Source organism: Meleagris gallopavo, chromosome 3, assembly GCF_000146605.3.
Source record: "Meleagris gallopavo isolate NT-WF06-2002-E0010 breed Aviagen turkey brand Nicholas breeding stock chromosome 3, Turkey_5.1, whole genome shotgun sequence".
Taxonomy (NCBI): Eukaryota; Metazoa; Chordata; class Aves; order Galliformes; family Phasianidae; genus Meleagris; species Meleagris gallopavo.
Window position 1 is genome coordinate 85,115,459 of NC_015013.2, and position 18,038 is coordinate 85,133,496.

At 36.0% G+C, this 18,038-nt stretch overlaps 1 protein-coding gene across 4 annotated transcripts in view; it reads right to left on the reverse strand.

Moving 5' to 3' along the window:
* The window catches only part of ADCY8 (adenylate cyclase 8), a 144,456-nt gene that overhangs the window by 29,456 nt on the left and 96,962 nt on the right, over nt 1-18,038 (reverse strand). For 3 of the 4 annotated variants that reach the window (XM_010709320.3, XM_019614247.2, XM_019614246.1), the window contains exons 7-9: nt 16,150-16,420; nt 10,300-10,497; nt 4,001-4,101 (exon numbers count right to left, since the gene is read on the reverse strand). In XM_010709320.3, coding sequence (XP_010707622.1) covers nt 4,001-4,101; nt 10,300-10,497; nt 16,150-16,420 — 570 coding nt within the window. The remainder of the gene's footprint in view (nt 1-4,000; nt 4,102-10,299; nt 10,498-16,149; nt 16,421-18,038) is intronic. The other variant, XM_019614245.2, reaches the window with a different exon arrangement.

Below are 18,038 nucleotides of genomic sequence, written 5' to 3' on the forward strand. Positions count from 1 at the left end.
TTTTTTTAATGGAGCTATAGCATGGACACTAATATTCTAGTTTCTCCCTCACTACTGTATATAGAGAGTTCAGAAGTAGTACATTGTCCAAGATAGCAGACTATCCTGTGAAAAAAAATAGAAAAAAAATTAAGATAGTTAAGAGGGAACAATAGAACCAAGGAAGATAAAATAAAACCAGGGAAAAGTTGGACAATATGGTCATGGAGAATTAGTCGAGAGAGCTTATCAAGAGAGCTGTGTAGTTCAGGATAAGATTCATCTTACTACCAAGAAGTCTCATATTTATTCAACTGAAAAGCACCTTGTGATCCCCTGATTGACTGGTTCTCCAGTGGCTATATTTGGAACCCAGAGTATAGATACTGGTTTACAAAAATTATGTGAGATGAATTCCTTCAGTTTAATACGCTAGAATATTCTGCAATAGCCTTCCTACTTTCCAAAGCCATATGACTGAAATCCTCTTTGGAACTGATAGTTTCTAACTATATCTTTGATATATATAGACAGTCTATTTATGCATATGTAGCCCACCACTGCTGCTGACCTAGCCTGACCCAGCTTTAAATGAAACCAGAATAAAGCTTTAAAAAGATTAGGGTCAAGTCTCAAGATGTCAGACCAGAGGACAAAAAACATGAGTTCTTATTTCAGTTTTCCACACTCTAAATTTAGGACAAAATGTTATTGCATGATAGTACTATACAGAGAGCATCTGGGAGCCTAAATCTGGAATACAAATCCAAAAATGCAACACAACCTGCTTAGGTGCCTGAGAAACCATGGCCTTGTTTTTGTTCATATTAAATATGTAAGGAACAACAATTATTCTGTTGTGGCTTTACAATTGAATGTTTGTGTGTTTTTTTCTTGACTAAGTCTTCTTAGGATTAAAAGAAAACTACACTCTTCACATCAAAGACCTCCAAAAGATCAGTCCAGTATCTCTGTTAAGATTATATTGACAGCATATTGATAGGATCAAGTCGAGAAGAAAACATTGGGAGGTCAGAGGAATAGGAACAACAGCAACATAAGTTACTGCCAAAGAACTTTTCTCTGAAGTGGAACACCAGAGTAGATACCCTTTACACTGAAGAAGCAACTCAGGGCCAAATTATTTTCATCCCAGAAGTTCCTTTATTGTCAAGATCAAATGAGGTTTCAAATTGAGCTTTTGCCTTCCCTCTTCCTGATGCATAGTTGGAAATCAAGAGTTGTGAAGCCAGAAGGATAATTTATGTAAAACAAAGCATGCAAATGTCTAAATGAACAATTTTAAATCTGTTTGTATCCCCTCACAAGAATCACCCTTGGGAAAAACTGTCAGAAGTAACTATATCATAGAAGTTTGGCCTACTATAATCTATTGTCCATGTGAGCATATACGAAGTTCATTGCAGGAGATTAATCAAAATCCCAGGATGTTCAGATGGAGAAGATGGATCACTGTAGATAGGCAATGTAACTTAATGGCTTCACAGAGGATAATTACAGCAGAAATATGGCATTAGTTTATGTCATATAATATCCCCAACCCAATATTTCAAAGCATGAAAACTGCTGCTAGTATTCTTAAATTCTGTGAGGTTCTTGTCAGGGAAAAATATGAATGGATCCAGTATTTATCCTGTAGGAGACAGACATAAGCTGAGATAAAATACAGGAACTCCCAGACACAGTAGATGTAGATGTAGCGATAGAAAGCAGATGTAATAATAGAAAGATGATTCCTTATTGAACGCACAGATCACGGCAAACTATCGGAAAAGTCCCTGCAGATACTTCATGATGATTTAAATAATGTTTTCTTTCACTGTTTCAAAAAAATTCCCAAAAGACCCAGTTCAGAAAATATTCAGATGTATTTAAGCAAATACATAATCCCATCTCCAGTCAACAGAGCATTAAAGCATTAATTGAAAGGCAATTAATTGTGTTGTATGGATAAATTACCATGAGGAGTGTGAAAATTATACAGTTTGTAGACTATTCCTTGGAAATTGTGTCCATGTTCCTCCCATAGGGTAGTTCACTTCTCTGATATCTACTAGAAGTATAAACAGAAGTATGTAGGATTTTCTGAAAAAAAATCCTGCCTAACTTAGTGATATTTTCTTCATGTGTTCATTCCTGGAATTTATTTTTGAACAGAAATCTCAAAATTTTGAACTTCCAGATTATTTTCTCATTCAGTAAACTTAATCAAAACCTGCTATGCTAGTGATGCTCAGCTACTGCTACTTTTCATTTAAAAGCCATGTTTTGTTAAGACTGAAACAGATTGTGAAACAGAATATCATAAATTGAAAATTGAAGACTAAAATTTGCCTTCTTAAATCTTTACAGTTATATTCAGCTCCTGAAAGAACATATGAATGGCCATAAAGTATCCCTGCACTTATACAAATCTTTCTCAAAAGGGATAATGATAAATACTCTTTCCCTAGATATCTTCCCGGCTTCTGAAAATCAACATTTAAGGGAATTCCCGAGGCCTGCGTTTCAAAATTTTATTTAAAAAATTCTACTGATCTTATACAAAATATCTAAACTTTATTTGCATTTACTTCTAATTTAAGGCCCATTTAACTTTCAGCAAAAAGGTCTGCAAAGAATCTGTGACATGCTGGAGGAAACAAACAGTACTAAGCAATATGGGAAACCAGAATGTGAGTCAGTTGCAGGCATGGTGGCTGAGTGACTCATTCTGCATTAACTCCAATGGCACCAGCACCCTCACAAGAATTAACAGAGATAAATCCATGCAGATTGAAGAAATGTCACGTATTTTTGCTATTATTGCAGTGATTGATATAGCAGCAGAAATAATTTTGGAAAATGGGTTCCATTAATAAGATCCATAAATCTTCTTGTACATACTGAAAAAATATAAAAGTAACAGCTACAAGGAATGAAGAATTTTTAATGTACTTTGTGAAAAAGACTTCAGACCAGCAAACTTACGAGTATTAGAGCACTATAGCGCATAAGGAAAATGTAAGGTCAGATACTATTCTGGGTATGTTCTCATTTACATTCAACTGCGAAATACATAGATTGTGCAGCCACTTGCTTGTGTCTAACCACCATTTTGTTACTCTGAGACATAAATGTAGTGAACCTGATCTTCCAGAGGTGATCCAATAGATATTACTACATTAATGTAACATAAGCTTCTTATTTCGTATAAAAGTACTGTATTTTCAAAATTATTCTCCGGGAACACATAGACTAAGTTTCATCTGAGTGGTAGAAACCACTCGGGAATTATGATTTTCTAGATGCTTTCATTTTAGGACTTTCTTTGCTAAAACCCAAATGAGATTAGAGGCATATTTTGTTAAATAATAGATAAAAGTGACAACTAGTAATATTGACTATGTTACACATAGAGATTACAGTTATGACACAGTTTTTTCACTTCAATAGGAACCTGTTAAAAGCAGGTTGCCAGGTAGAAGCAGATGTGGGAGATAGTCTGCCAGATCACCTATTGCTGTTGCTTTATAAGGGCAGAACATTGCTTTCCCAAGCTGGGTAGTACGCATCATAATACAGTACATTTTCTTATGTACAATGTAAGAAACAAAACAAAACAAAACAATCACAGATTCCCAAGGTGATTGTCAGTCAGTTAGCAAAGAAGCAACATTTTAATTCTGGATTATGATCACTGAACTGAAAGCAGCAGACCATACTGTGCAGAACTCTTGTAAGCTCTTGCAAACTTTCCTCAGCGGGGGTTCTTCTTCAAAACTCAGTACAATCCAAGCATTATAATACAATCAATAGATTCACATGAAAATGAGAAACTTCAGATAATATGATACAAAAGTAGATAATAAAGAGGAGGAGGGGAAGGCCAAAATTATTTTCAAAGAGTTTTAGGAACAAACAAAATTTATTGGCTTATTTCATATATAGAAATGTTATTCCACAGTTTGGTTTTCCCAAGAGTGCTTTCAGATATATAGCAACGTATCTCTGTATTTACCTGGAAGAAGGAAGTAAGCTTTGGATAGCAGTGATGAATACGAGAACAATAAATGCGCATACCAAGTTTGATTTGAATACTTCGTCTCGCATTTGAGAATACTAGAATAAAAAAAAAAGGTAAATTAGTTGTTAACTCATGTAGTGATTTCATAAAGATTACCAAGAAAAGTCTCTCATTTTGATTCTCATTTTGAAGTAGCTTTATTGACAGGTTCTTTTTCCAATATATTTGCATTAAAAGAACACACACGTATTAGAGGCTTGCACTGCTGTGTAGAGTATAAAATACATAATTGCTTCACCAAAGGAATTATGGGTTCCTGAAGGTAAACACTAAAGTCAGCTGTGACTGTCTGCATGAATTTTATTACAGACGTCCCTGTGCTTGACAGATAGATGCCATTCTGTTTTCTTTTTTACTTAAAATAAAAACAAAACAAACAAACAAACAAAAATAAAACAAAACAAAACAGCAACAAAAAATACCCACAAACCAACAAACCCAGTTTGGGACATTCTATGACTTAGATATGGGTCATTATCTCTACATATGAACATATCCAGAGGCTATACAGAAATATATCAACATTGGCATTCTCCATGGAGGAAATGAGGGAGGGTATTACTATGTAAAAGATCATTTGAAGAACTTTATTATTATCATTTATTCAGAAAGTATTTGTATAGCATATCAGGCTATTGAATATACTAGCAGAATCCATTTTACAGGGATTACCAAGAACGGAGCAACAGATACATCAGCAAATCACAGTGGATCAGTTTGAGTGGAGATGCTGCCTGAATCCTCAGCTGGCATTAAACACTTCTGATTCAACAAAACTCTAATCATTTATAGTAGATTAAGATTAGTCCTGGGATGTATTTGTCCTAGAGTGATGATACTAAATTTTCTCCAGCTAATAAAATCTCCTTCCATAGGGGCCTGCTCCATTCATTTTACTTTCCCTGAACAATAACTGAGTTTCATTTAAGCTCTTGTTTTGCAGAAGCTGGCAGTTACATGTGCAGAAGAGTCAAAGAAATACCACCTATGAGCATCTTTCTTCAGGAGTTTGGAAATAAGGCAAACTGTGGTTATAAATGCTCAGAAAGTGTTATAATTGAGAAAAATGAAATGGGTCAGGAACATGCACTGAAAGAGTTCAGCTATAATCCTGTCTAGATTTAGGCTATAAACATTGTAACATAGAATCTTGGAATCATACAACCACTTGAGTTGGAAGGGACACTTAAAGTTCCTCTAGTCCATTTCCCCTGCAATGAACAGGACCATCTACATCTATATGGATAAACTCAAGGTTCTGAAAATGGGAAAAAGGCTTTTCCCTTCCCTGCTCCCATTTGCTTTGAGTAAGTGATGTGTTTATCCGTTGGTGCCTTTCATTTTGGATTTTCCTTTACCATGATTATACCCTATGTATGCTGCTGTCAAAAGCAGCAACACTTTGACATGATTTTTGATGGTGCTCACAGGCAACTCCATTTCATTTTGCTGCTGAAAGCACAGAGGTACTAACCTCTATTTCATTTGCAGGGAAAGAGAATGGCATCAGACTGTTTAGATAATGGACTTTTTTTTTTTTTGGGGGTGGGAAGGCACAAAAAAAATCAAAGGCAAAAAGAAAGATACGTTTCTTAAAATATAACAGGAAATTCCAGTTATTCCTTAGCAAAATTACAGACAATGAATTGAATGAAATACAAAACATGGAATTGGCTGCTGCTGTGTCAAGCATTATGTCAAAAGCATGAATGCTGTGGTCTAATCTGTAAGAGTGCCATGATGAGAAATTGTTAGTGTCTCTAAGGCAGTACAAACACCAATGTCAAACATAGCACTTTTCTAGCAGCCAATCCCTTAATGGCTTGGAAAAGTCATTAAGGATAGATTAAGTCTCAAGACTCTTCCAGAAGTATGGGAAAGCATGTGGCCAGCTAGAGCCAGGTGGAGTTGCAGAAAGAATCATGATGACACTTAAATAATTGTAGCTACTGATCAGTTCCACTGATCTAACACACACTCACACTGTCATGACTTGATCATAGTGCAGAGGAGACTCACTGTGCTTCTCTTGATACTTGAGCCCTTTGCCTTGAGCTTGGAATTACTGGGTGGCACTGTTTAGCTACGCCCATCCAGCTAGCTAAAATTCAGCTCAAATAAGAAAGGCCAAGGTTCCTCCACTGAGTAATGCTGCACATTCCCCACCTTTCAGCTTCTTCTAGAGCTTCTTGGAAGGAGGTGATGCTGGACATGCAATGGTCTTCATATGTTCACCTAGAGTTTTTGTGCACTGGGGAGGAAGATGGTTGGCACTATGTCCACTGCTGATCTTCTAGATGAAATGGAAGATAGTGGTTTTAATTTTAGTTTTTCCTCTGGAGCAATGGAAAGTCTTTTGCAGCTTCTGCTGAGCAAGGATAGAAGATGGAAACTCAAGGCAGGAGATGAGATAGATGAACTTCTAAGGAGACCAAAGAGTAGATACAGACCCTACTGATAATCGATAACAGAAAAGACGATGATCAAGAGGGTCAGAGTTTGTCAAGTGTTTCTTGCACAGATCCCTGGGAAACAACTGGAAGTTTCTGAGTTGAAGGAGAGAGGTGTGGCTAATCTCTGCAAGGATACAGGATACAAGAAGTGAGAGGTTTGTTTCACAGTCATTGAACTTCTCAGCCACCTGAACTTCTGATACTGAGAAATTCAGATATTTAGGAACTCAGATATTTAGGTCTAATTTTGACATGAGAAAAACTGTATTGTAAAAGCCCTTTTGATGTTTTCTGTGTGCTCATCTCACTGAAAATACACAGACTCTTCACCTCTAAGATCAGAATGATTTATGATAGTAATACATATACATAGAAAAGCCTAGGATATGTTTATACAAATCTTTATACTGGAAACTTTCCTTAACAAAAATCCTGCCAGAATGCTAATCACCTTACTCCATTACTATTACTTATCCTCTCTGAAAGTACACATTACTGATGTTTCTAAGTAGATGCTATTAAGGTAGAACATCATAATGATATCTTTTAATTTTTGGAAATCATGTAAAGTATTATCAGATTTTCCTTATGAGCCATTACATGTTTGAAAACCCTTAGCGTACTTTCTTGCTACCATTAGCAGTACTCTCCAGTGATGTCTTTTTCACCCTGTCTGCCTACATCCTATTTGTGAAAATAACCTCTAGCAAAACTGTGAGTAAATTAGTCTCTAAATTAGACATCAAATGCTAATGAGTAAAATGCAGGTTAGTAATGACTAGTCCATTTGAGGAAGGGATCTGTACACTATACCAAATGAAGATCTTGCACAAAACATTTGAAAAATGTATTCTTAAAAAATTAATGGGGAAAAAAATACACATATTGCAACAGAGAGATAACCCAGTCAGTAACGTAATCACTGCTGCTTGCTGTGGAATCTACATTTATCTTATCACCACAGTAGACTTAAATGAAATGAGATGAGAGGAGTGGGAAGATGTATCACCAACTTAAACTGCCGTGATATACCGATGAGTTAAACTACTGGGATCTGTGCTAGCTCTCATGCTAGTTTGGCCATGATGTTTTCAGATATTCTTTACCTTATGAAACCTCAGCACTTTTGGAACTACTGCAAATCTGCTGCTGCAATTTCTTGGTTGAACTGAATGAATAATAATAAAACCAAATAAATAATCAAAAAACAAAAATCCAATAACACAGACAGTTGAAAAACTAGAAGTCCAGCACAACATCTGAAATCCATTCAAGCTACCCAAAAAGTTATAATCACAGTGCATGGTAGTCCAGTTATTGCAGGAGGAAGGAATACAGATTATTGTTCATATGGCCATTCACTTCTCTGTGGTTTCAGGGACAGAGCATTAACACAATTCCGATTGAACACTTTTCCTATAACAATGCTTGGGAGCGAGATCAGCTATGAGTACAGGTTGTTCCACATACTGAATAGCTGTGAAGTCTGTGGTGATAGGCATTTATAAGCAAAAGAAGTAAGTATCAGGCAAGTACCAGTGCTGCATGGAAGTGTGATGGCTATATGTGAGGGTGCAATATTTTACATAAGAGAAGTTTGTTTCAAAGTTACCTCTGACTTACAGCTGCCACTGTGCCAAACTGAAAGTAACTGGCAACAGCAAATGGAAACAGCAATGTGAGATGGGAGACCAATAGACTTAATTCTGTTTATTTGCTCAGCAACTGCAGGGCAGATCTCAAGATGCTGATGTAGAAGGTCATGGTAAGCAGTTGCAAAATGTCAATGACTAGAAGAAAGCACAATTCCAGACTGAAAGGTGGGGAGAAGGGGGAGTGCTTCTAATCTGAGTTTTTAGTTTTGTTTCTTGAATGGGCAGGAGGAGAAAAGGAAGAAGTGATAGTAGTAAGAGAACATGGAGTAAATAGCTACCTTCTGCAAGATATCATTTCTCCCAGTATTTTTTTTTCATGATTACCTGATATTATAGTTTAATACTAAGGCCAGCACTAAATGGGGAACTAAGTTACACTGCTAAAGCATCTGTAATTAATACCTAGGCTAACTAGAAGGAAAGAGAAGGATGTTTTCCACATCATCCCACAAGACAGTGCCTATAATGAAGAGTAAATTGTAATTCATCATTCCTTAATCCACATAATCCCTTTGCTTCCTGGTGCTTTCCACATCCTTCTTTGAGCATGCCCATTGTGTCATTGCACATTCAACACAAACAAGAAGGTTCCTGGCTGGCATCTCTCCAAGTGTTGGAGGTGGATGAATGAGAGCAAATAGAAGTATTGCCACTAAAAAAATATACATTCCTATGCTGTGCTAAAAACAACCTACTTTAGAGAGTTTAGTCCACTTTACAGAAAGGAACTGTGTTCATTTTCCTGCACTTCCTCTTTGGTCCAGACACCTAAAGAGATATTGAATGAAAGGACCATTTTCCAGCCCTTGCAACACACGTTGGTGTCAAAAATGTTACACTGAGAAGAAAACTATCAAAACAGATAAAAAGACTTTTTGTCATCCAGGAGTAAGTGTGAAGTTTGTCATTACTGAATTTTGGTCCTGTTAAGAAGAGTGGGATTTCAGTCGCAGCCTTTTATTTCACTCTTCATTAGATCTGGGTTTCTGTCAGCTTTGCATGATAACTCCACTGAAAGAAATATCTTCGTATCTTCTTTTGCTGCACTGATGGCTTTTGGGGATTTTACCTTATGTCTCAGTATCACAGATATTCTTAGAGGAAATCAAACTTTTTCCTTTTTTAAGAAAATACTTATTTTCCCTTCTATAAGATTGCTTTTAAAATAAGGGCTTCAAAGCATTTCAGGCAGATTTTTTCTTTTCCAGTGGTTTTCATGAAGCTCTCACCATTAATCACAACCTGAGGACTAGATTCCCATAAGTCAAGTAAAACAGCCTGTTTTCTGGTGGAAAATGATGATAATGAAGCAGTTCTCCAAATGTGCAATTAAATATTTTTCTTTTCTTTTTAGTCTAAATTCACATCCTAACACAGACCTTCCATTGCTGCATTTCAGTGGCATGAAAGTCAACAAAATCATCTGAGATATACACAACACCTTTCCTATCCAAATCTGTTGGCATTCTGAATTACAAGTTCTCCCATTGCTTTGCCCTTTTTAACTTAATACATATATATGTGAATGGATTGAAACATAAATTAGTGGGATCGCACTGCTGCTGAGAAGCAGCAAAACCAGGAACAATATTTACTGCTTGAAAGCAGATTTTAAAGAAGGGATGTCTGCCACAAGGAGAGGACAGACTAATTTTGACTCAAATGGCATAGCATAGCAGCTGTCATTGTGAAGATCAGATGGATTCTACCAATAAATGAAAGGCACACATCTATATAAGTATATATATATATATATATATAATGAATAGAAGTGTCAATTTGTTAATAAACTCAATCACTGTTTGATAGGAAAGTGCTTGTACTAGGCAGCAATGAAACTCAGCAAATGGCTTTTGTTGTTTTCAGAAGAAGAGTTTGCTCAGTATAGGCATTTTCCAAAAATTAAATGTGATCATTGTAGTGCTGTCACAACTGCATCATGGCATTGCCCATTATGGCCTCTAGCTCAGACCCACCTTCTGAAAACTGAAACAAAATAAATAAAAAAAAAGACGAACAAAACCAGAACAGAAACAACGCAAGCTAGAACCTAGATCTTCTCTACTTCAGTGGACATTTATTACAATTTGAGTAGCAAATAATGCAGCTACCAAGACTCAGCTACCTTATGCTCCAGGCTGGAGTCTTTAAACATCAGTGAAAAAGGCTTGATATGCTCTCTTCTCAATTTATCGCCACTCCGTAAGTCGATGGTGTGCTCTATTCGCTTGTTAATTTCCTCAGGCCCAGACTGGACATGCAAAGCTTGTGCAAGATGGTTTGGAAGCAGATTTATTGAATTTCTTGTTAGGGCAGCCAGAGTCTAGGGGAAAGCACATGCAAACAGAATAAACCTGCTGGTCCCCTTGGGTTAAAAATGCAATGTTTTAGATCATGTTGCATTGCAAACCATTACAGCATTCCATGCAATTTATTCAATGAAATCTATAGAATTGTAAAATAATAAGTCTGTTCCACTAAACACATGCAGTACATTACGGGAAGTGCTTTAATGTCCTGTCTTATATAGACTAGCAGGTTTGCTACTGTACTGAATGCTAGGAATACAATCCCCTTTCTAGATCCCACTACATAATTATTAGAGCATGAATGAGGGGAGTACACACCAAAATCAAAGCACAGTATCTACATTAATGATATGTTTTTGCAACTCAGAGTGGAAGCTACAGAAACAGAAGTCAGAAATAAAATGAGAATAATAACATTTTTCTTGTCTTAATCTTAGATTTACTGGATGTGTGTAGTTAAGGAACAGATCAACTAGGCAGGAGTAAAGAAGGTGGCATCTCTGCTTGCTTCAGCTTGGGTTTTCAGATAATATGCTCTTCTTCACTACTGACATATTTCAGCCTATTAAGATTATAGCTAAGCTATATGTTTGAATGTAAAAGTAATTCACTTTATTTTAAAAATATGATCCTGTTTACTTTATCCCTTTGATATTTCATTGACAAATTAAAATAAAAAGAAAAAAAAACAAGTCTCTTGCACAGCTCTACAAACAAAAGCAAGTCAAGATAGTACAAAGGATATTTCACCTTCAGAAAGAAGTAGAATTTGCTTTCATAAAAATAACTGTATCTATTTTTATGTTGTGATTTCATGACACAAACCACATGAAAGAGCAGGCTAATGGGAAAACAAAGTCTATCATCTGTGATACTCCCAAGCATTAAGAAATGTTAATGAATGTAAAGGATATAAACTTTCATACATCACAGCACAAGACAAGAACTCTGAACAAGAAATATACTTCTGCTTTAGAAAAAAATCTCTGGGGGGAAAAAAACAAGGAAACTTTTATTGTACTGAACTTTATCTTTTTGTACTAATCTTTCAGATATCTTAATCTTGGAGTTAAGATGGTAGCAATAAGGTTACAGCAAAATCCCAGGGAAACAGTTATACGATTATACATTAGGACACTGTTTTAATTTAGGTATTTCTATCTTTTTTAAACTGAGCATTACAAGAAAGTTGTTATCAGTTTGTGGGGATGAAATCTCGCAAGAGAGATTGAAGTCACTGTTAAAGAACAGGATCACATTAGATCCTGTTGTGTATACTGATATCTTCATGGAAAGTGAGGATGGAGAAGGTCCTTAATGTTTTAGTTGAATATTATGTTCTATTCACACAAAGGGAATGTTCTCAATTCATTCTAGAAAGAGACTATGTTTTCTTCAAATTACATTTTAGAATTTGATTACTGTGAAGAACTGTCTTTCTGCTGAATGTATGAACTGGTTTAAAATCTATAATGGATAGACATGCATAATGTCAACAGTATGGCAACAGTCATTAGTATTGGTGCAAAAATGGACTCTGAAATTGTATTTAGTTTCAGAGTAAAATAAGAAAATTTGTATCTGAGTTTAGCAAAGTCTCTCCCTTACACAAGCACACAAATGTAAGACAATTGGTTCAGAGTAAATACTATTACAAATAAAGCAAAATGTCATGCAAATTATTGGCCATGTATATGTTCTAACCATATTTTGTCTCTGTATCTCTGTATAGGAAGAATTAAAAGCAAGCAAGCAAATAGTAAAATACACCCTACATTAGAGATATTTTATAGACATTTAAAAAAAAGTACTATGGAATTAGATTTTGCTTCCTTTCAATATAACAAATGCAATCATCCTGATTTCAGAAAGAAGGGACATTTGTAATAATTGATATTTATAAATCTCTTGGAAAGATTTCCATTTGTTTTTCTTCATCTATCAAACTCCAGATCTTCTAAGGAAATAGGGAAATACATGCTTAGATATTTAAAAAATGGGGAAAAAAACATCTAAGTAAAATTCATAGAATCACAGAATCAAAGAATCCTTAGAGTTGGAAGGGACATCTGAAGGTCATCTAGTCCAACTTCCCTGCAATGAACAGGGACACGCACAGCTAGATCATGTTGACCAAGGCCTTATCAAGCCTCACCTTGAAGTCTCCAAGGATGGAGCGTCCACCACATCTGTGGATAACTCTTCCAGTGCCTCACTACTCTCTTAAATCTTTTTCCTTATACCTAACCTAAATCTGCCCTCTTTAAGCTTAAAATCTTTTCCCCTTGTTCTGTCACCACAGACCTTGCTAAAGAGTCTATTCCCTTCATTCCTATAGCTCCTCGTTAGATATTCAAAGGCTGCTCTCAGGTCTCCCCAGAGACTTGACTTCTCCAGGTTGAACAGCCCCAGCTTTCTCAGCCTGTCCTTGTAAGAGAGGTGTTCCACCCCTTAGACTATTTTTGTGGCCCTCCCCTGGATGCACTCCAACAGGTCTATGTCCCACCAGTACTGAAAATTCCACATCTGGATGCAGTACTCCAGATGAGGCCTCAACAGTACAGAGTGATCACCTCCCTCAACCTACTGGCAACACTTCTTTTGATGCAACCTACAATTTGGTTGGCTTTCTGGGCTGCAAGGGTACATTACTGGCTCATGTGCAGCTTCCCATCCACCAGGAAGCCCAGGTATTTTTTAGCAAGGCTGCACCAAGTCCTTTCATCCCCCAGCTTGTAGTGGTAGTAAGGGTAGCCTCAACTCATGTGCAAGACCTTGTACTTGGATTTGTTGAACCTCATGAGGTACACCTGGGCCCACTGCTCAATCCTGTCTAGGTCTCTCTGGATAGCATTCCATCCATCTGGTGTGTCAACTGCATCCTACAGGTGTTTAGTGATACTTTCAGTTGGTCAATTATGTGCAGTTGTTGTCAGCTAAGATGCCTTAAGGCATCCTGGAAAAGTATCTAGAGATGTGACATAGAACTTAAAGAAGCTCCATCCACTGTTGGTCCAGTTGGAGACCAGCTGGGGTTTGCTAAGATTTCTTAAACTGCAGTAGATAGCCACATTTAAATTGTATGAAGCTCCTATTCAATACGGTGAAGCCTAGAGGCCTATTTAGATAGTTGATGCATTCACTTTCAGCATGGCTGATTCACAGTACATGAGATGTCACAGAATCTCTTCCTGGTTTTAGCAAATAGTCCAGATGACCACAGGTCATTCATAGGTGCCTGGTTTAACATGGCATGCGAATTTCTCACACATCCTGGAATACCACAAATAGCATTTGACCCTTATATTTGGGAACTGAGCTCTGTGGGAGGTTAACACCTGATACAGTCAGTAGACAAAAGGTGTAGGTGCCTTGACTTTGAGCCAAATTTCATCCTGCTGATTATACCTGTTTGCTACCTGGGTGCTCTTTTAAGTATAGTTTTTTTGATAACTGCTAAGTTATCACTACAATATGCTCAGCCAAGACACAGATATTTAAATTTACTTTTGTCTAATTCATGTCATTACAGTCTCATTGTGGACTCCGGCCTGACATCTGGTCACCATATTTTGCTTTTAGCTACTTCCTCTGTAAGGTGCAGAAAATGATCCAAATCCACAGTCTTAAAATAGAATATCTTCTCTCTGACTTTCTTTGCTTTAGAAGAGAAACCCAACCACCTGTATCAATTACAGAAAGTTCCATCCAAGTTAAGCATGAGTTCAATTTCAGAGTAAACACTTGTATCCTAGGCTTACCTAAAAACCAGACCTAAGCTTTATGGTTATAACTGTTAAATAGACTCTTACAGCTTTTATTAAAATCTATGATTCTTTTCATAAAGATGGTTATTCTCTTCCTCACTCACATCAAGACACCTTCAATTCACTGACTTATGCTACCCATGCAAAATGAAGTTGAGGTAAAGAATATGCATAGCAGTGAATTTGAACTTGGGCAAGAGAGCTGTGTAATACAAAATTCTTGTTACTTCAAGTACAAAACCAAATTCTATTACATTCTATTCTTTAAAAAAAAAAAAAAAGTAGAGAAACAGTTCTAGAAATAGATAATTTGCTGCCAAAAAAACAAATATCTGGTGTCAGACAATAGTTTAGTTGTGCCTACTTCAATAATTTTCATGAACTTGTAAATAGTTCATTAAGTGAGAGTTGTTCAAAAATGCAATAGAAAGAGTAGGTCTGTATTTTATTTCTTTTTATTGTTAGCATCAAGGTCAGGTTTAGCTGAAAAAATGAACAATGAAATGATAGCCTATTCTCCATAGATTTTTTGAAGTATAAAAATTGGAATGTCTTAAAGGGAAAGAAGAACAAAGAGAGAGACATCAGAAGATAGGCACAGCAGCATGCACTCATATCTCTGTTCCTAATGAAATGAGAATATATAGAAAGAGATACAGATAATACTGAAAGGCAGTGTACATACAGATACACAGATGTACAGAACATATATAAACAAGTGTTTTATATCACAGCAAACTATACCATGCTCCAGTTCAGTTTGAAGAGATGAAGATACCACCATGGACTGTTTGAATGTGAAAACTTATCATTTCAGAGCAGATTTGGAAGAAGTAGAAAATAGTTGAGAAAGAAAGACCTCCACACAACAATACTTGAAGTTCAACAGACAATGAAGACAGGTAAGATTAAGGATGTGCGGCAGAAGAAAGAATGCATCATGTCATTACAGATCACTCAGAAAAACTGAATATAACTGCAGCTGACCTTGTTTCATAAAGACTCATCAACCTTTCAAGTGCAGTGTAAAGAGAGGTGTTTGAGGGCATTTTAACCTTTATTTCTTCTAGGTAAAGAGACTTTGCAAGCAAATTCTATGACTGTATAGGTATTGCTTTTACCCGATGTGCTAGTAGTGCAGTGCTTTTGGGAAAACCTGATGAGGAAGAGTGTCAGTTGTTTCGTATTTATATCAAGTTACTCGTGACTTTATGATCTAATTCATTTGCTAGTGAACCTTCATTATGCCTTAAAATCACCATTTAAGTTGTATTATTATTTTTTTTTTAAGAGGAGGAGAAGAGGGGTGTGAAATGAAGACGAGAGGAGAGGAGAGGAGAGGAGAGGAGAGGAGAGGAGAGGAGAGGAGAGGAGAGGAGAGGAGAGGAGAGGAGAGGAGAGGAGAGGAAGACAGAACAGATAAATTATTTTGCAAGGCATGTTTTTTTTTTAACTCTTTTCTTTCCCTTATATATCAATAAATTACAGTATGTTGTTTCCTCTGGCAGAAAGTTCATTCACATCTTTTGCTTTGATGGTAGTGCATTGAAGCTATGCAATGAGATACACACTTCAACTAGAATGTTCCCAGCTAGTTACATTAAATTTATATTTAATTTATTTATTTAAGGACTGGTTCAATTAAAACTAAGCTGTGTAGTATTTAATTAGAGTTGGGAAATAGAATTGAGAAGAAAGAAAATGCCTGGGCCCCTGGCATTTCCCCAATTTGGATGCATGATTTATTTCTGCCCTGAAAAGATTTGTTTAATCATCTGCTTTTACAGCATGCGCTAGAGAAAAGGTTAAAGATGAATTTGTTTTCTCTGAGGCTTCCATTATTGAAATGCACTCAAGCATGCATTCATACTACATGACATTAAAGGAAGTTTGACTTACGTTCTGTTTTCCCACTATGTTATCGAATGGAAGTTCAGGGCTCCATGATCCTTCGGTAAATGTTGCCCCACTGTTTCTCCTGTCGGAGGAGCTGACAGCCTCTTTCACAATATCTTCAGGCAAAGTCAACAGACTCTCCTCAGGTTGTTTAATTAAATAAGTCTCAATGTTATGTTTCCTCAAGAATTCATTGCGTTCTTTGCCATGCCCTTCTTCAACTTTATAATCCCCATTCAGGCAGTCCAGAGTGGCTTTGGAGATGTGGATTCTCCTGCATAAGTGAAATAAGTAGTAGCAAAAACTGATTGTACTCTAGTATAAATAGGTAGCAAGGAGTTTTGTGAACTCTGTACCATGTTAACATGATAGATAAATAGAAGTATTTATGTTGTATATGATGATTTATATTATGAAAATGAAATAGTATATTCAACAAAAGTGATTTGGGGGCAAGTGCTGTCTTGTTTTTACCAACAAGATCTCAGGAATGCATGAAGTTCTGTCACAGGAAAAACTCTTTGATATTCAGATCTAATGACTTTGTTCACAGTAATAGTTTAGTGAAATAACTTTCTGAGTAAGATATGATTGAAAGTGAATCCAGATTGCCACTTCAGGTAGATATGGTCAAGAAATAATATGGTGTGTATTAGAGCAGTTTGTTTGAAGGCTCTTTAATTTCATTCTCTTAGTTGAGGTATCATAGACTATTTAACTTAATAATCTGATTATATCAGACATGAATTAGGGAATAGTTATACAAACTAGCCCAGTGCTAGGCAAGTGGGATGATAATTTCTAATAAGAGTGATGTTAAAATCTTTTGCAAAGTAAATGTAACAAATCAAAGAGATGACATATGAAGAGCTGAAATTTTGGAAAAGTATGAATGTAGATCTTTAGAGATTTTCTAAACAAACTTGGAGGAGTTTGTTATTTGGAATTTCTTCGCCATAGTTATGATGGCTTGAGAAGGACAGAAATAAATTCAGTTAAAACAAAATAGAATAGATGTTTCTTATTCCTATCTTTCAGAAATCTTCCACATCCTACATGTAAGATAAATTGCAGACACCTCTGAAACACTTCCAAGTGCTTAGCCATGCAATACCTTACAAAACAAAATTATAAATGCAGCATGAGAAGATGTTCATTAGACATTTAGCTAACTCAAAAAATAAAGGCACTATGTCTTCAAAATTTGTTCTTTTAAAAAAAAAATTGGACACACAGCACTTTCGGAAAATCAGGCTTGCAGATTCATAAAATTCAAAGTTAGCTAAAATTCATCATTTCTTTATGACACACACTTAGGAATTTTTCCTCATGCACTAGAAATTGTTTTGGCTCCATGGAAAGAAACAATACTTAGACAATCCCAGGGAACTTTTTTCCAGAACTTAAAAAATGAGTCTAAAAAATTAATTTGCAAAAAATATTTATGGAGTGCAAAGCCTATAAGCGTCTACGTGATGTGAAGGTATTGCCAGAAGAATCAATTGCTGATTATCTTTAGTCACTGTGAAATGCCCAAGACAATCAGTGGGTCTATATGAAGTATTAAATATCGGTCTATAATTAAAAGATCAAAAATTTGAGCTTAGTCTTTTTTTTTTTTACCCCATCTCTGCTTCCCAAGACAACACAGATTATGTAAAACTTTCACTGGCTAAAGTCATGCTGTTATATGTTCACAGAGATTAGCACTCTGTTATAAACAAATCTCAGTAAAACAAATATCAAAAAAAGAAGAGTAAAATGATTTCTCAAAATATAAGCAAGATTTGGCCTGGACTTTCAAACCAGGTCATATGATATATTAGACAATGCATGTCCTAGCCCTTAGAAAACCTGAATGGGGTAGAATTTATTGAAGTAAACTACTAATT